General features: G+C 39.3%; 1 protein-coding gene across 4 annotated transcripts in view; it reads left to right on the forward strand.

Annotated features, from left to right (window-relative positions):
- The window catches only part of CNTNAP5 (contactin associated protein family member 5), a 272,016-nt gene that overhangs the window by 119,494 nt on the left and 132,760 nt on the right, over positions 1-19,762 (forward strand). For all 4 annotated transcript variants that reach the window (XM_071810877.1, XM_065840744.2, XM_065840745.2 and 1 more), the window contains 4 exons: positions 2,267-2,414; positions 10,343-10,546; positions 12,221-12,405; positions 15,332-15,475. In XM_071810877.1, the coding sequence (XP_071666978.1) occupies positions 2,267-2,414; positions 10,343-10,546; positions 12,221-12,405; positions 15,332-15,475 (681 nt within the window). The remainder of the gene's footprint in view (positions 1-2,266; positions 2,415-10,342; positions 10,547-12,220; positions 12,406-15,331; positions 15,476-19,762) is intronic.

Below are 19,762 nucleotides of genomic sequence, written 5' to 3' on the forward strand. Positions count from 1 at the left end.
TGGGAGGACTGGAAACTTTTTGCTCTCCCTCTGTTCTTTCTCTTCTTTCTTCCTTCCTCTTTGTTATCTTATGAAAGGTGAAATTTTTACATAATTGCAGGATTCCAAGAGGATGGGCTTTCTAAGCAAACAAACACCACCACCACTCCCCTTTGTCCATCTTGTATAGCCACAAGTGTCTTAATAGAAATGTGAGCACTGCCACAGCTCTGACTCTGACACTCTCTGCTGACAGTTTCATTACTGAGAAGAATAAGATTTTTCACCTGAAATATAAGGAAAAAAGCCTCTGAAATACTCTCTGCTGGAATTTGTATTTGGCTTCTGTCTGGAAAGTGGTATGACTAGGCTCGGGACATCTTGAAGTGCTACTTGTGGCACTCCTCAAAACATAGCTGATGACAAGGCTGCTGAACTGCTGTACGTGGTTAACTTTGAGTTAAGAACAACAAGAATCCCCATCAAAAATTCTTAGTTATATGATATAGCTGAATATCATTGTAGAAAACAAGATCTTGTGCATCAAAAGTTCAGAATAAGAGGTACGGGATAAACAAAGCTTTGGGAATATCTGTAATTCTGTAGCAGAATTATATACCTTTTTCAGCCTGGTAACCTCCTAATAAAAATAACTTTACAGATTGCATGTTTAGAAGGGTCCTTCCTCACTTCACTGAGGTAACTGGTGTTGTGAGAGATCACTTCAGTAAAAATTGTTCATCTTCAGAGGCAAGTAATGTAAGTAATGAAATAGACTTGAAAAGCATGTGTTAAGAATTGAGATCTATGCTGTCTTTTGCATTCATGACTGGGTGGAAAATAAAGTTTATTGCATATAAGAAATTTTTTCCAGATAAGAGTTTATAAGGTGAAATGAAAAAATCATGGTATGGTTTCAAAGTGTTGTGCCTCAGAAATATTCAAGGATATTTTTTATTGAATATAGTTCTAATAAAACTATAGCACAGTGGGCTTAGTAAAACAAGAACGCATTGAAGTTTTATACCATTTTTAACAACATTTGGGAAAAAGTTGGGATGTTTGCATGTGAGTAAAAATTGAAACAGCTGCTAATTAATCTTTTTTTTTTCAGAGTGGAGACAAAACCTCTAATCTCTTTAAATTATCCTTTGGCCATCAGGAATGTAGGTCTACTTTACTGGAGTTATTCTGATTTGTGCTCACATTGCATAGGTGACTGGTGCCAGCTTTTGAGCTGCAGAAGAGTTTAAAACTAGTACCACTTTTTGTGGTGAAATTTTATACATACAAAGAGAAGGACCTCTCTTGCAAATACAGCTTTCCTGTGAGATTTTTTTTTTGAGAGAGAGTTCTGACTTTGGTTTTCATTTATTTTGAAACTTAGCTTCAAGTTTTAATCCTAGCTGAGTTATTCAAATGTTCTGAAGACTGCAGGAAGTCTATGATATTCCTAGACCAATTACACAGAGTAAGCGTGTAACGATGAATTTAAAAAGCTTCAGGCAGGATCAGAGCTTGGCTGCTTGTCTTAAGGTTTGTCTTTGAAATCCTGCAGTCATTCTTCATCCATGAGAGAATTTCTTCTTGTTGAGTGATAATTCTGAGTAGAACCATTAATTCTGGCTGGCAGTTGCAGGCAATTAATCAAACAGGCAAGGAAAAAAAGTTAAATTATTATTGTTTGCAAGCTTTAATTCTCTTGGGTGCAAACACAGTCAAAATGCTGGCTCTCCTGTGTACTGACTCAAGCTTTCATCTCTTCATGTGTCTTGCCTGAGTTTTCTGTGGTGTATCTAGATGTACACTTTCACGTTCACCTTTCCAGGCTCTGGCCAACCTCAGTGCCTCATGAACATCTTTTTCTGCTACCCTGATTGCATCAAATGCTAAACTGGGCCCCATCCTTCACTGTGCTGAAGGAGCTGTGGGTATGTTAGGGGTTGATGGAGAGTTGTGGTGCATAGGAATATTCTGGGTTTGGAGAAATTATGCAGCATCTTCTGTAATATCCCCTTCTACAACATCCTTTTTAAATTCCCTGTTTACATTCACCCACCATACTGAAGTCCTCTGCATGCTTCTGTCTCCCTCCTTTCCCTCCAGAAGAGAGACAGCACTTGGAAGAAAAGTGGGCAATCGATTTAAATTATTTTAAGTAATTTGTGAGACAGAGGATTAGGAAGAGGGGTGGTCCTTCTCTTTGTAAGTGTTCCCATCCTTAATTATGAGTTCAACATTCAACTCTCAGTGCTCAGTGTCTCATCAAGGCTCTCTGTCCTTCCAGGTTTTCACAGGGAACAGCAATGCTGACAGTGTGGTTCACCACAAGTTCCTGCACTCCATGAAAGCCCGATTCTTGCGCTTTGTTCCTCTGAAGTGGAATGTCGATGGACGGATAGGACTGAGAGTTGAGGTCTTCGGCTGCTCCTATAGTAAGTGGCTACACTTTAACTCACACTTTCTCAAAGAGGTTTTCATTGAAGCTGTCAGTGCCATGAAAGGGGTCCAGCACAAGTTTTAGGAGCTCAAATATAACATGAAACACATAGCCATCGCTTCTTTTCTCAATACTTGTTCTTACCTTTCTCCTCGGGGATGCACTGGCCCATCCAGCTCAGCTGGTGGAGCTTTCTGAGCCCACTGCAGAGTGATTTTCTGCTTCTTGCCAGTGCAAGACAGTAAGATGCTGCAAAATCTCCCACCCTGCTGGGGGCCACAGAGTTACTTGAGATCTTTTGCAGAGCTTTATTTAGGAAAGATACCACTGTTTTCTTAAATAGTTAATTTTTGGTTTTAAGGAAACTTAACTAGTTGTTGAGAGTGCTGCTAGTATTTCCATTTGAAGATAATGCCTTTATAGCTCCAGAGAGAAGAGGACTCATCTGCTGCATTAACTGTTTATGCATTGGTGTTTTCTTTGGCAATCTTCTTCATAAGACATGGTGATGATCCTCTGTGATACATATGGTCTGCACCATTTTGTTCACCCGGGCTTTGGATCGGACTATAAACATTGTTACCTTGAGGCATTTTGGTTGCATAGTTATCTTGGTGTACTTCTGCAGATGTAAGACCTATCACCATGGAAGAGTGTGAATATAAAGGACCAGTGTTGCTCCCAGGCATAAAAACAAGACCAGGTCCACAAATGAGTAAACACAAGCTCAGTATTTGCTTCTCAGGAGGCTGGGGGTTTATTTCTGAAATTGTCAAGCATGACTTGAGACACTGCTGTAGACAGGTGAGATTTCGCTGAGGAGAGTTCAGGGGATTAACAGTATTTTACCAGTAAATCCAGCATGGTGTGGCACAAGTCACCATCATGCGACGCTACTGTATGTGTACGTCTCTGTATTAGACTTAGATTAGGTCCTAATCTGGTCCTGCCTGGTGCAGAGAAAAGGTTGTAAGATAAAAAGTGGAAAACTCCATAGTTGGGGGATGGTTAAATTCATCTGAGCAGAATCGAAAAGTAAAGTGTCTTAAAACTTTTGATTTACATGATCCCATTGAACAGAGGCATAGCTACAGGACTTTCAGTGGCCTCATCACTACACTCAGGTCTGAGGACTAATTCACATGATTTCACAGGAAGGTCTTTGTTATGATCTGTGTGTAGATCTAAAAGCTCCTTTCCAGCTTTTTAGAACATTGTTTTTCCACCTAATCTGATGTTTGGGCACTGTGGACTATCATTTAAATGCAGACCCACAACAGCCTGGTCTGGATCAATAGTCACTAGGGCAAAAGACCTTCTTCAGCCATACCTGGAAACTGGAATCTATAACTCAAAACCAACTACCCTTGATGACATTATTCCAAAGCAGCCATCTCATCTGTTTTCAAAGAGCTTTCTTCCACTAATGATGACCAAACCTCTGCAGTGAAGACTGTAGTTCAAAAAGATGTGCAACAAATAGAAGCAGAACTGAAGTATGAAGCTTCTGCAGCTGAATGTCTTTTTGTGCTGCTCCATGTGAAATACTACATGAGCACTACTTTCATGTCACATTGTGGTTGTATCTCCTATGATATGAAGAGACTTCAGAGTGACTTGCAGACTGTGTTTCCTTGCACTGATATCATCTAAGTCTTCATCTTTGTCCGCTACCCTGCATTTACAGGAAATAAAAATGGTTGTGCAGAATTAAGGTATGAGATTGAAGCAAGCCAGAAAAGAAATAAAGAGATTCATAAAAGTTTTACAGTGTTGAAATATTCATTCCATTTATATAAATGTGCCATTCAAATTTCTGTCTGGCAAATTACATATGCCAAGCAATACCTGTCTACAAGTTTTAGTCATATAGTTTCACAGTCTTGGCTACTCCTAACCCAGGCACTCCACCACTGTACAAAAGATGTATGATCATTTATAAAATGTCATCTTTATTGTTATACTGACAGAATAACTGCAGCAGATCTTGAGCTGGTGTACACCTACATAACTACATTTTGTAATGTTTGACAGCATACAGACTCATCTACCATGTTCAATTCTGGCACAAGAAATGTATTAATACTTTGAAGAGTCTAAAAAAAATCACTAGAGATAGACTGTTGGACAAGATGGGAAGGAAATGGAGTTAGAAGAAGAACAAATCACTCAAATGTGCACCATCTGTAAAAGACGACCCTTCATGCAAGTTTCTGTTTGCACATGGAAGAAAGGATGTGAGGCTGGGAGTAGGAACAACATTATTATGATCTACTTTTACCAAAGGCTTCAGCTGATAGAAATTAATCTGTAAAAAGGTAATTCCCGGTTATGCCATATCCTCTTTATGCTGTTGGAATGACTTAAAAGCTTCTATAGGTAAACAAACCCAGAGTGTTTAAGTCCACTGAAGCAAAAGAAAATATTTTCTCAGCATTTTAGCTTTAGATGCAGTCTTGAGGATAACAAGAGAACATGTGCGTGGGGGGAGCACAGAGGGAACCAAATCCTGCACAAAAGTGCTTGTGTCACTGCAGTGTCATTTCTACCTCTCAGCTTACTTGTGGAAGCAGGTTGAAATTTAGATGTTGCTGGATTGCTGGCTGTCCATTCCACCTTTCAGGCAAATGCTGCCCCTGAAGCATGGCACCTGATCTGAAAACAGAGTTGGATATGTTCATATCTGGGGCAGAAAACTGTGGGAGTAAAGGTTTCATTTACAGGCAAGCTGGAGGTCCTTTTTGTGTGAGTAGTGGCATTCATAAGTTGGCTGAAACTTAAGTTTGGAGAAACTGACAGCTTAGGCCATCTGAACTGAATGTGCCGTTGCACATCTGCTAAAATCCTGGGACTACTGCCAAACATACAGCTGGGTACCTCACTGTGATATACCAAGGCATGCAAAATAGTCTGTGGTTCCTTGGATGGTCTTTTCCTCACATCAGCTCCTCTTTAACCTTGCATATTTGAGCAAAAGATGACAGCTGTAGGAGAGGTCTCTGGCTTCACTGCTGCTTAAGCATTTTTGTGATGGCAGAGCTAGGTAGGATGTGACACACGCCAGCACAAGGCTCTGATCTCTCAATTTTGGAGTATCACTGTCCAGCGTAGCACACTCTGATGAAGAGGTTCCAAGTACCTTGTGCAAACTTTTGGCAAATGCAGCTTTCAATTATGACTGTTTAGTGGGGGACATGTGGAAGGCATCAGGTTCTGAAGGTCACCAAGCACTCTGTCAGGACACAGTAACAAAAAATACTGAATAATCATATTAGAGATTAACAGCTATGTACAACAGATGCCGCAGTGGCTAACTTAACATGATTGCACTGAACTGCTGAATGGCACTTGCTGTTGTTTATTACTACTGCTAGGAGTAATTTACTATTATTTATTATTCCAAAAACTTCTCTATCAAACAAGAGAACTTCCTTCTCTCTTACTCTCCTTTTTTTTTTTTCTTTCCCTCTCTTAGAACATTACATGTTTTTAACAGCAAAGCTATTTCAGACACCTGAATGTGCTTGACCTTGTCCTATGCAGATTGGAGTTCCCATGCAACAAAGTACTCCAAGGCCATCATATCAACTGGAATTCACAGATGACACACGCTTGTTGTTTACTTTCTTATTTAGAAAGTATACATTTAAAATAAAATTAATTATATTTAGTTAAAATTCCTCTAAAGATTCTATCTCACATCTTCAAAATAGGTACTGAAATAGGAATGACATGTTCTTGATCTGAAAAGATACATTGATGTTTCCATTTCAGAAAAGGATTTGTCATGAGTTAAATGGAAATTTCCATGGGGAGGTATGTGTAAGCTTTCACTGTGCCTTTGCAGCAGTGGCTCCAGAAGCAGTGTGATTGTAAGAGACAACCAGAGCTGCAACAGAGTGTGTGTTCAGACAAATGGCAAACCAATTATTTTGGATACTGGAGGCGGTGAGAGGGGAATAGCTCTATCTTTATACTTGGCAAAAGTCTTGTTAGCTTAGCACAGGAAAAAAATCTGCTGACACAACTGCTTTTATAGGATAAGATTTATAGCTGTGTTGAAGATGCTGATCATATTTTATAGCTGGTTAACGGTCCAAAATGAGTTGGCAGCATCAGGTGTATATGTTGTTAACAGGCTGGGAAACCACAGGAGAAACAATGATAGGGTGTGAGGCAGGACATCTTCTGCTTTTCAGAGCCAAGTTCTTCATTCACAGTTTAGGATTCTGGTTTCTCATCTTTTGCTGTCATTGCTTCAGGGAATATGATCCAATATTGTGCTTTTTTGATTAAATTACACTTTTACTGATCTTTTTTCTTTTCTCTCTTTATTTTCCCTCCTTTTTTTTTTTTCCTCCAACCTTCCTCCATTCTCTTTGTCTTCCTATAAAATAGAAAAAAACATGTTGCAACAAAACACATTAAATAAATACCTAAACAATTGCTTATCAGGAGACAGACATAGATTTGTGGTAGGGATAAAGCTGCATAGCAGAACGGTTACCTCTTAGGTACTTATCCACATATATCCCTTGAATTGTATGTCTGATGGGGATGTGGAGAGGGGTGTCAGTTTACTTTATAGTCACTCCAGCCCGTAAAGCATGAGTGGCCAGGACAGACCTCTGTTCAGATTAGGAACAGTCCTTCTCCCTCCTGCAGTGAGTTAAAGCTTCTGTTCACAGATGCAAGCGCAGACTAAAAGTTTGTCTCAAATTGCAAATGTTCCTAGAGGTTATTTTTGTATTTTGGAATAACTTTACCAAGCATTAACTTTTTTTTCCAAAATCACTAGGAGGATTGTCCTTGTAAATATGAATGTATGTACTCTCTGTTGCCAGGAGCAGATTACTGCACAAGTAAGCTCCATGCTCTCTCCTTGGTCCAAGCCTGGTTTCTCTTGGCATAGCTGGTCCCACAGGTTGAGCCCTGTGACCACATCCTCCCTTTTTAAAGGAAAAAAAATAATGCTGAATTAACTGGGTAATCTGCCCGCACCTGCCTGTGTTTCCACTCACTCCCATGTGACTTTAATGTCTGGATATCTCTTGGGAGAGGAAATTCAAGTGGAATGACATAACCAACACCCTTGGGACCAGAACCTCTACTGAATTTCAGAAAAGCTTGATGAATGATTTATATTTAACCTGTGAGCAGGAGTACATATGTATTTACATTAGAGGCCTCTGTTTGAATTGTTGGTCAGTAGAGAATAACAGGAAATAAGTGAATTTTGCCTGATCTCACTCTTAATGAATTTTGTAGCCTTGTTGATGAAGACAGTGTAGAAAAGTACCCAGACTGAGTAAAGTCTCTTTTCTGGGAGCATAAGTAAACCAGCAGGGAGCACAGAATGAAGCCACATGTTGTATTTTAGTTTGTTGTTCCTACAGGTTTTCTGGGACTTAGAACAGTTCTGATTCTTGTACTCTTGCTGCAAGTGGATTATGGACATACATGGACTAAATAAACACTAAGCAAAACCCCCAGATTTTCTGGACTGATTGTATTAAATCGTAATGTATCTTTCATTTTTAACAGGAAGATAATGACTTCTTGTCATGCAAACTGCCCCTAACGACTTTTGGCTACAAGTGTTAGCACTTATTTGACATTCCCATTTTGTTAAGGACTATTTATTGGCAAGTGTACTCTCAACCAATAATTAGAGAAGAAGAACTTTCCAAAACCAAGTTTTCTTTATGTTATACTCCCAAGAAATTGTGGTTATGTTGTGGCTTAATGTAGAATTAAGAACAAGGACTGAAGTGTGAATTGAGACTGGTTGAAGACTTGTATCTTAAGAAGAAGAAAAAAAGTGTCACTATTACAACAATATGGAATCTCTTACAGTATCTTTGTGTTTGAGAGCTAGGAGGAAAGTCAACTTGAACCGCAAAATGCACTGGAAATCAAAGACTGTAACTTCTTTATAGGCCATTTCCGAATTCCTGACTTTGTTGAAATGAAACCATTTTTATGATACACTTGCAATTTACTTTAAACAAATTGAAGTGTTTAGTGTAGCTAGGGGAAATTCATAAGAACTAAACTATGAATTTAATTCCCTTTATAGAAAATGGTAGTCAAACTGTCAATAGAGGGAAGTCGGCAATTTTGAAGGAGCTGTTTCTGAACACCTAATTCAGAAGTAAAAAACAGTAAAACCAGATGGCATGAATACTTTGGTATTCATGATACTTCCTAAGCTAGCAACTGTTACGTGTGTGATGCTAAACAACACGTTATAGTGCTAACATCATAAATGAGAAGTTGGTCTTTGTTTTTTCTGGACTGAATTTTTCCCAGGGTTGAATTTCCTTGTAGTTTTACTCTCATAAGAAATAATCAGTTGTCTTTTGCTTTGGAATGGAACTAGTTTTGAAGTGACAGACTTTGCATCAAATTTAAATTTTGAGCACCCTGTAAGTTTTTAAGTATGCCATCAAACTTGTCTACAAACTGTCATACTGGTTTGCCAAAGTTATCAATGGTAGTTTCCATGGTAACAAATCATTAGCAGGTCTTTTATTTTCTGAACTTATAATAATTTCGATATTTAAATTTTGGTCCAGTTTAAAAAACAAAAAAGGAGAAAAAATGTAACCCATATTATTTCTGCTTTAAGGAGGGGCAAATGAACTACAACTAATGCTCAAAAGAATAGAAGAACTCTCAAGGGAGCTTATGTGGCTTATATCACCAACTTTAATCACAGTGCAGTTGCTGACGTGGAAGTCGTGACTGTTTTTCATATGGACATTTAGTCGTTTTTCAAAAGAAAATGGAAAACTAATAGCATTGGAGTATCATTAAAACGTGGTTACTATGAAGATAGTCTTTTCTTTATGCGTATATCTCAGTAGTTATGTAGCTTAGTAAACCTTTGTTCAGATTCTTCATTGTCTGCTGTTATTATTTTTTAATATTTTTCTTAACAGTAGGAAATATCAATTTACAGATTTATTATTCCACATAGGTATTTTATCCATAATTTGTTCCAAATTACATTTGGATAGAAGCTGGAATCGAATTTACATATGTCAGTCACATGTTTGAAAACAACGTATTCTTTTAAAGTATTTAAAGATACCCAAAGTCTTCTGGTCATATAGATATTTTTAATTTTTTTTTTTTTTTTTTAAGTGGATTTTGCTTAAAGTATCACTTCATAAAGCAAATAGAGTACTGCAGGGTACTGCTGCCAAAGGGAACATTAACTGCAACTGAAGAGTTGAAAGCTTGTTTCCCATCACAATGATTGTGTTTTAGAGGCTGGCTGAAGGGGAAAATATGTTTCTAATAGGATTTTCAAAGGTGTATAATCAGTTTAGATGCCCAGTTCCCATGAAATCCCTTCAAAAGCTTTTTGAATTGATATTTGACTATTTCTGCCAGCCTAGTCAATTTGCATGCAGAAACATGGTTGATAAATGCTCGTCACAAACAAACAGCCGACCCTCAGAGGCTAAGATGATGCTTATTTGGATGCAAAGGTGGATGCAGGCATGGCCAACATGCAGAAATAGCTCAAGAGGTGCTTGTGTAGCTACAAAAAAGGAAGCGAGAACTGAAGCGTTCAAAGTAATGAATAACATCCTAGGTGTTGCTCTGGAGGTCTGAATACAGTGGAAGGAGCCTGTTCTAAAAAGCTGAGTGAGAAAGCAATCTTGCATGAGAGAGAGGAGGACAAGGGCAGAGAAGTCCTGGTTTTATCCCTAGTGTTCTGATCCCTTTCCTCAAAGAGAGGGAGAGGAATGGAAGTGGGTGGAAAGTTGTTGCCCAGATGCCATGTACATCCTGTGGATGTATGCTTCTCAGAATATCTGGGTCCAAGTGATATTTGAAAAGATACTGAAAAAATATGGTTCATCTCATGATGCTGCCTCTCCTCTTCATTTTGCAATCTTTTTTTCCCAGAGTCAGATATTGCAGACTTTGACGGCAGAAGTTCACTCCTCTACAGGTTCAATCAGAAGCTTATGAGCACTTTCAAAGATGTGGTTTCCTTGAAGTTCAAGAGCATGCAGGGGGATGGAGTCTTATTCCATGGAGAAGGGCAGCGTGGAGACTACATCACCTTAGAACTGCAGAAAGGGAAGCTCTCCTTGCACATCAGCCTGGGTAAGGGTAATTAAGATTACTGGTTCGTATCCTACTTTAACAAGGATTGTCTTGGTTTGCTTTTATGAATCTATTATTTATACTAGGTAGTATCTAGAAACTTCATCTGAGATCAACAAAATGTGCTGTGTGCCTCAGCTCATGGCTTAAACACTGGTCAGAGAAGGTGGGAGAATAGGGAAATAACAAAAGAGAATAGGCTTGACTGATGCCACATGGGACACGATAGCTGAGACAAGAAGAGACCTCGGCTTTTCTAACCAGTGCTGACCAAGGCTGAGCTGCTCAATGTCTGTTTTTGAAGTTTTGACTTTTACTTGATGAAGTTTTCAAGCAGTGACTTAAAAAAAAAAAATAGTTCTGTTTCTTCCATTCCTTACTTTTTTGTTTTGTTTTGTTATTATTTTTATGAACAGTATTGCCAGGAAGTTTGGTTTAGAGTGCAAAAGGTCTTACATTTTCGATCCTGTGATCACAACTGAGAATACAGAATTTAAATGCAAATATCCTGGTTAAAACATTGGATTTCATTTTACATAAGCTCATTAGTTGGTTAGTCTCCAGCTAGTATTTTATTTCTTTTTAGTTAATTAGTTAATCAAATAGTAGAAAATGAAAATACATAATTTCTCTGATTTGGTATTTGTATGTTATTTGGACCAACTAGCTACATCCCGAGCCTCTGAATGTGGGAGTCTTTGACTCCATTGTCTTGTCCTACTGTTACAAATGCTTCACACTAACATAATAATATGGTATAGTTAAATAGATTATGTTACTTCTTCCAGAGGAGATGCGATTGTGAATACACAGTCTGAGATAAGAGGATTTTTCTTTCAACAGTAGCCACAAATGTACAGATTTTAGTCATTTCAAGTCTTCTGTGTGCATTCACATGTCATGGGCAAGGATTTTGATATCTGCTCTTGAATGTGCTTGCATCTTACTTGACAGTTTTTGAGCATGTGTTCTCTCCATTCTGTTTGAATATAGAAAAAGGACACAGACTCTCTTTCAATGAGAGGCTCTGAAGTGTTCAGATGTGTATCCAGCTGGAAAACAGAAGAGTACTTGAAATCACCAGGGTTAGAGCCTAAGTATTTTTATGACTCGAAGTAAACTTTTGGAGATCTAGGCCAGGTTTAACATTTTTTTTAGCTAAACAAAACACTTGGGTTCCTGTTGCTTCACTGACTTGTGGCTATTTTTCTCTGAGAATGGACGTGTGATTTTCTTGTTAAAATACAAAAAGCACATAGTTGAAACTGAAGGGTTAGGAGTGGTCCGTTAAGGTGAATTGACAGGAGATTTTGGTGCAACCTGAAGGGAGCTCTTAAAACACCAGGGCCTTGAACGCCCAGCAGAAGCAAGGGGACAGGCAGAGTGGTGATCCCTGCATGCTGCAATGTGTGGGTGCAGCATCAGGAAAACCTCCTGGATTTCCACAAGTATTTTGGGGAAAGAAATGTGTGTATGTGTGCAGGTGTGTATAGAGACATATATCTATAAGAGATCCAAAGAATCCAAGGCACACTTTATCAAGTGTCTGTTTCTAATGGAGAGAGCTCCAGTTTGCACCTAAGACCATTGCTCTGTGTTCCCCTTGAGTCTCCATCCTTCAGTCAAGGACCTGGAGGTAACTTTGGTGTTTTCTACCTGTCTCTGCCTCTCCAGGGGACTCCAACCTGCACTTCAGTAACAGCCACACGTCTGTCACCCTGGGCAGCCTCCTGGATGACCAGCAATGGCATTCAGTTCTCATAGAGCGCTTCAACAAGCAAGTGAACTTCACGGTGGACAAGCACACCCAGCATTTCCGAACAAAGGGGGATTCAGATCACTTGGATATTGATTATGAGGTGTGTGAAGCCCTTTAAATTATAACCTGAGAGATGAGGCTGAATTGGTATAAAATGAACGTGGCAGAAAACGACCACCCTGTGAGCTGTTTCTTTCTAGCAAAGATCTTTTCTTTATTTAAATTTCTTTCCCAGAGAGCTCCTTTCATAGTTAACAAACATAGGCTATGTAAGTGCAAGTTTATAGATAAGAGTCTCAGTCTCTAGGCAAATACTATGCTTACACTTCAAAGTATAGCAGACTTTGAACTAAACTAAAAGGTATTACCTGGGTTCTAGTCAAATCTGCAGAGAGCAACTGCACTTATCTGTAGGGAGTGGTGCTGTGTCATTATTTCCAGTATGATTTTAATGACATCATTGTGCGTTATCCCAGCATCTGATTGTCCTGGCCATGGGGATACCAGGTCTGAGTTGTGCCTCTGTGCAGCCATCACATACTCAGATTACAGCTGTCCACATGGAAGTGGGCAGCTAAAGACACTAGGAATGGAAGATCCCGAGCACGGCTGTTGAGACAGCTATCTCTGACCTAGGTCCCTTTACATCGGGGGTTGCGATGTTGAGCAGCCTGGTCTAGGGAACCAGATCACCTCAGCCAAGGAAGGATCGAGTAGAGGAAACTTCCTTCCTGCCCAGAAAACCCGAGGCTGGTGTGCTCCCCTGTGATGAGGCCAAGGTGTGGCTGGGTGCAGTTTATATCACTCCAGCAGTCCAATGCTTACAGCTGATAGTGGGTAAAAAAAATGCCTAAAAATCACATCTCTATGCAAGCCAGTTAAACATCTGTTTCTCCCACCAATGTACAACTTGCAAATTATTCATGTTCATTTTTATCCCCATGCACTTATCTACCAAGACTTGCTAGCTCACAAGGCACAGGGTCATGCTTGCACAGTCAGAGCCATCACCCTGTCTGGATGCATTGAGCTGTCACGGTTCATTGCTTAAGAGACCACAAGTTTCCCCTCTGCACTTTGGATTAATTTCTCTAGAAAGGATCGATTTTCAGCACACCCAAGGGACAAAAGCAGACGGCTGAGCAATGGCAGGTACTTGCTCTCTGCTCCTCTCATGTTCCAGTTCCCGGTTTGCGTTTCACAAAGCAGGATGCAGAGAGTGGTACCTGTCTCCTGACACTGTTGAATTTTTCTATACCAAATCATGAGCACATTTGGTAGGGAAGTAGGAAAAAGGTCCTAACATTTTGGGCAGTGAGATTGTGAAACTACTTCAAACTGAACTAGCAAGGGCCTAAGTTGTAACTGCTATTGAAATGAAGTTGAAAAAAGCCAAATGATGGAGCAGCTTTGTAAATTTCAAAAGCAATAAAATTCCTTGATTCTTGCTACAAGGTTCATTCCAAATAAGAATATCTCAGGCTCCAATATAATTTGCAGAACATTTTTCCAGATGTTCCAAAACAGGACATATGATAGAGCAGATCTTCAGTTGTTGCAGGTCAATATCACGACTGACCTCTGTGACACTCAGTCCTGGCCCCTTGTACTTAGTTTTTCACACTGTGTGTTTTCTTTCCTTTTGCAATGGGGCAATCTTTCAATTAAACATTACAGCCATGCCGTCTACTGAAAGTTTCTCTCAGCACACTTGAGGGATTAAAGGCCTTACTGAGGATAACAAAACCATTAGTTTGGTAATTAAAATTATTACCAATCACAATGGAAACTGCTTTCTTAAGAATGCAGTGGTATAATGGATACTGATTTTTTCTTCTGGTTTTGAGATCCAGTACAGAGTTCCCAAGCAAGAGACCTTAAGAATAGAATGTGAAAGAGGGAAGGTCTGGTGTTTTAAGGAAGGACTAATGATTCTCCCTGGAAAGAAACATTGCTACCCATAAGTCCTCATGCCAATAAGAAACCTGCAAGTGATGTAAAGTGGAAGTCTGTTCACTTTTTATTTTTCTGAAGAGATCAATTAATACAACTCAGGTGCAAGTTCATTAAGGACTTGTTTTCAGAGAATTATTTTCAAGGTTATTCAGGGAGGTTTCATCTGCTTATGTATCCCAGCATGTTAGGTGGAGTGGGAAGAAAAATAATTCCAAATTTGCCCTTTATTTTTGCAATAATGAGCTGAGGCAAGCCGTTAGGAGTAGTGGCAGAGGAGTAAGGTTGACCAGGTTCCAGCAGCCACCAGCGTGGCAGTGGTGTCACACAGCAGTGCGTGTCCTTGCTGCAGTGGGTGCAGTAGGATTGCAGCACAACTCCTGATGCACTGGAAGCACTGTGAGGTGTGCTGACTGCAGGATCCCCACATGCATTATAGCACTCATTATGCTCCTCGCTGTGATGTGAAAAATTAATAAAAACCCAGTGGTACCACCAGTAAGACTTTGCCAAAAATGTCAGGGAAGATAAGTAGAAATTAGCTCTGTTATCTGAAAAATGCAAATAGGGTTATCAGAAGTTTTTTGGGTCATGTGGCTTGATTTTTGTTTTTTTGTGGTTTGTGTTTTGGTTTTGTTTGTTTGTTTTCTCCTTAGGAATCTAAAGTAATTGCACTCTGAGCAGTTTGGAGGCTTTATTTTTTTAGGCTCCTTGTCCTTCAAGGGCTTTCGGCCCTCCAGATGAGTGATGAGTTGTAATCTGCACAATACTAACATCTTTCACTATTTAGACAACAACACAGCAGAAGTTTTGTTTAAATGTGTAACCTGCAGAACTTCTCCATTACACTGCTCAGTCCCAAACACCGCATGCGAGTATTTTAGACCAAACAGCTGTAATGCTGTACAGTCTGTAATTCCCTGTTTGGCAGCCAGGTCCTGCTTGGTGCTTTGAGACATTGCTGTTAATGTGACTTGGTTCTTAGATAAAATCCTGGCTGGGTGCATGGAGTGGGGCTCTGCTGTCTTGTTTTTTGGGTGATAACTAAATATTGTTCTTATTCTTTATAAAAGCTCAGTTTCGGAGGGATTCCTGTGCCGGGAAAACCAGGAACCTTTCAGAGGAAGAATTTCCATGGGTGCATTGAGAACCTTTATTACAACGGAGTCAATATAATTGACCTGGCAAAAAGGCGCAAACCTCAGATCTATACTGTGGTAAGAAACAATAAAGTATGTCTTAATTCTTTACTTCCATGCTGTTGGTGCTACTGGCTGTGAAGAATAAGTGGAGTTCAGATTTAGATAGCTGTGGGCATAATTAGCTTGTTAAAATATTGCTGAGGCTAACACCAGTCAGCGCTGGCTGCTGTGGTGAGAGTTATTGAGAGGCAAATCTGGAAATTAAATCATTTCTTTACTTTCCAGTGGTATTAGAATTTGTTTGGAGAAAACTTTTAATTCCTTTTCCAAGACTAAAATGTGTCTTTTTGATGGCATGATAGAAGTCATAGAGACTTTTTTTTTTAATTTCCTCTGATTAACCCAGATGAAATCTTAATTTCTCAACCATTCCCCATCACTGTTGTGGAGTACAGTAGTAGCAAAATTTTGTTCTGCTATTTGTTTTGGTATTATAAAGAAGAATAAACTTTTCTTCTATTATTGGCAATATTTTCCTTTGTGCTGCCTCTTATACTCAGTGTATTGGCAGTTCCAAGAGCCATTGACCTGATACTAGTGTCTCTAAATGTGGGACAGTAGGCGTAAAGCAGAAGCAACTACAGTCTTATCCAGCATGTTAACATAAATGTAACTTCACATCTAATGATGTCCAAAATTAAAGATACATATTAGTATATCATAGGCAAAATAAAGAACATTTTATTTCATAAGAGGAAGGAACAGTGCACTCCCATGCAGCTTTGAGAAATTGTACATAAAACAGCTCTTTGTTTAACTTGTGCCTCACTCCTGCGCCATGCTTAGATATCTGCCTTTTGTCTGAGATTGTGCCTTTGGAGAACATGGAGGTGAAACTGCTTCTGGTTCTCATGGCATTTTCTAGTTGGTAGTAACGTGTATAAACAGACTGAAGCTACAAATGAAGCAAGCCAGAAGACCACAAATCCTTTCCTCACTTTCCCTGCCTAGGGCAAGGCTGAATACACAGGGAAATGGCAAATGGAAAGGTGATGGGTGAGAAGTCCTGCATTGTGTTGCTGACAGTCAGAACTGCTTCAGGGATGCTCCCCTGGCTTGGGACTAAGATACTTTGCTTTAATAACCTCAACTTTGGTTGCTCTGACTCAGGACTCTAAGGAACAAATCTTATGAACTTTGTTAAATTGTTCTTCCCCTCACCTTATTTCCTAAGGGGAGGAAAGAGCCCTGATCTGCTTCTTAGGTCATCAAATGGCTGCTTGTTTCACCAGCTGGGTAATGGTAAGGCCTTCCTAAAGGGGAGTTAAAAAAAAAAAACCACAAAAAAAATGAAGGGTATTGTCTGGGTATAACATGACCCCAAGCAATGAAACTCTGTTATCACAACACTTGATTCAGTCAATGCTAGATTGAAGGTCTAGGAATCCTGCCCCTTTTGTCAATTTAAGGTAGATGGGATGTGCCCTCATCCTTCAATCTCCCTCACAAAAGTGATGATTTTAATGCAATAGTTGATGAAGACTGGCTGCTGTACCACATTTTGCAAGATTTATGAGCTACTGTGTGCTGTGTCTGTGACATTTGTGTATGCAAAGTGCATGGAAAGTTTGCCACACTCACAACTCCTCATAATCTTAGGTGAACATCCTTCTATAAGAAACAGCCTCCCTAAGCCTGTTGTTTTACAACATCCTTTCTATTGCAGCTCTTTATCTCCTCTAGCAACTCTCAGGTACTTCCAGCTTTCACTGCTTGATCTCACTCTCCCATCTTCCTGCTTTTCCCCACTTCTTAGCAATTTACTTACTCAAATTAAAATAACTTGTTCTTCCTAAATATAGTCTTTTGCCTGCCAGCCTTCCTCTGCACTAAATACTTTGAGTAGAAGTTCATTGAGGTTTTCAAGAAACAATCCGTATCCCTAGGGAGCTGCAAGCTTCCTGCTTTGTGTCTTTGTAGTTTCTAATGTTGTCTGGAATGAAAATATGATGAAATGAACAGTACAGAAGAATAATTAAATATAGCAGGGACTTGGAATCACTTCTTTCAACAATGTGGTGTGTACGTGTGTTCCCCCTCCCCAAGCTGGAGATCACCAGAGATGGTTCTGCATTTTTAGGGCCCAAAACACCTTTATCTCCTAACAAAAGATATTTTAGGACAAACTGTCCAGTTTAGGATTAGAAAGGCATAAATGCTCAGAGACATAAGCTTTTGCCTCCAAAATGGAGGCAGACTTCAACACTTAGTCCCTGATTCATTCTCTGTCCCTTTGTGAACATTGACACATTAAGTGATCCAAACTTGTGTATTTTCATACCCATCAACTTTGTTTTGTTTACTGTTGACATCTTTCACACAAGCAGGAGAAAGATACATCAGCTTTGGAGGTATAGATTTCCTCTTATGAAGTAGTTCCACAACCATATAAAGAATGGTCCCAAATCAGCTCCATTTGAAGTCAGAGGAAGAAGCTACAGGTTGTCAATAACAACCTGTTATTGAGTACTGTACTATGTATCGTACTCTTAGATGGTGGCTGTGATTATCATTCTACCTCTTTTCTGTAACTCATTTGCAGTTGTCAGACTTGCAATAAATCCCCTTGAGAAGACATCTCAAGATAACGAGGCAGCCTATCTCTTTGAACTGGAACTCGCCTTCAGAATTTCATTTTTATATTGCCTGATACTTAACCTCTCTATGTGGCAGCCCGATCTATTTGGACAGGCTATCTGTCTTCTCTCTGGGGTTTCTTCTCTTCCTCATGGTATGTTGTGGGGGTTTTTTGTTGCTGTGAGGGTTTTGGGTTTTTTTTGTTTGATTGGTGTTTTCTTTTATTTTTCTTTCCTTCCCTTAGGTTGTTGAGTGTGGCAAAATGATAGGGGTTCTTTTATTTGCTCTCTGAAGCAATTAAGGGTTTTAATTGCGAGAGGTTATGAGAAGTCAAATTTCTGTAATTACTACTGTCATGATTGTAGGGCTGGACCCTTGGGAAAACTCTGCAAATGCTTTAAAATAATCTAAAGATCTGCCCTATTTACTAGCTGTCTTCTCAGCACAAAAGAAGTGCAGACTGCCTGTTAGGAGAAAATGTACAGCAGTTGCTTGTGCTTCCTTAGCAAGTAGTTAGGGGCAGAAAAGTATGCTGGGAGCAACATTTACAAGAAGCAAAAGGGTATTTGATCTGTTGATGTGTGGGATGGTGAAATCATCCTTGAAGGATTTTGAACTTGTTAAGAACATATGTAGTACAGGAGGAGGTGGGACAACTTCTAGGAAGAGAAATCCATTGGGAATTACTAAATACATCTGGTTGAGGGAGTAGTTAAGAGAGAAATATAGTATCCTGAAAATACCTATGGTGTCCTGGACACCTGCTCCTAGATTCAGATTGCACCTTTAGAAACTACTCTAATGTGACCCGTGGCCAGGGTCTTATGTCATTTCATATGTCACTGATTTGGGATGTCCAAATAAGAAGCTGTCTAGCTGAAGAGAAGAAATGAAAAGGTCATGAAAAGATGCAGTGTTGGATCTTCTCAACGTTCTACCTTATGTACTCAGTGAAACTGAAAACCCTATCCCCCTTTCCCTTCCGTTACCTTCGGCTAACAAGAATTAGAGTTGTATTTTTATTTAACAGAGCAAACCCTGCACTGACTTGAGAGAAACACAGGATATTTGTAAGGCAGAAGTTGTTAGCCCTCAGATATGCTTGAATTTTTACGTCAGCCTGCCATGTTGAATCTGGGATGTGGTGACATGTAAATGCATCACTGTAGTGCCTCAGGGGAAATAACCAATTGCCAGCATCAAAGAGCAAGGAAAGATACCTAGTGACAGGAGAATGTAAACTAATAATCCATTCCCTTTATAGAGAATCTAAACATGCTATTTTATTAAGCTGATTTGAGATACCTTCATCTTGAGAAGAATTTCCTTGTCTACATGTCTCACTCTACCAAAGTACTATTGCAAGTGTTGATATATCTGTGAATATCAGGCTGCTGATTTGTGAAGGCCCTTACTAGGGTCTGGAGAAGCAGGAGTTAGATTTTTTTTTTTTTTTTAGTTTTTGCACTGTGATCAGACTATACATAAATACATAAATAAATATATACATACATAACTATACACATAAATAAAAACTGTTGGAACTATTTAATGACATTTTTCAGAACTTCCTGTAGGACTAAGTTAAATTTATTTTTTAAAAAAAGAGTCCAGCTTAATGAAAGTGTGAGTCACATGCACACATTAAAAAGAGTACTGAATTTGCTGTTCTGTAAATCAAGTAGGTGAACTCAGATTCCAGAAATACTTGGTTCGTGTAAAAAT

Source organism: Patagioenas fasciata, chromosome 7 (genome assembly GCF_037038585.1).
Source record: "Patagioenas fasciata isolate bPatFas1 chromosome 7, bPatFas1.hap1, whole genome shotgun sequence".
Classification (NCBI taxonomy): Eukaryota; Metazoa; Chordata; class Aves; order Columbiformes; family Columbidae; genus Patagioenas; species Patagioenas fasciata.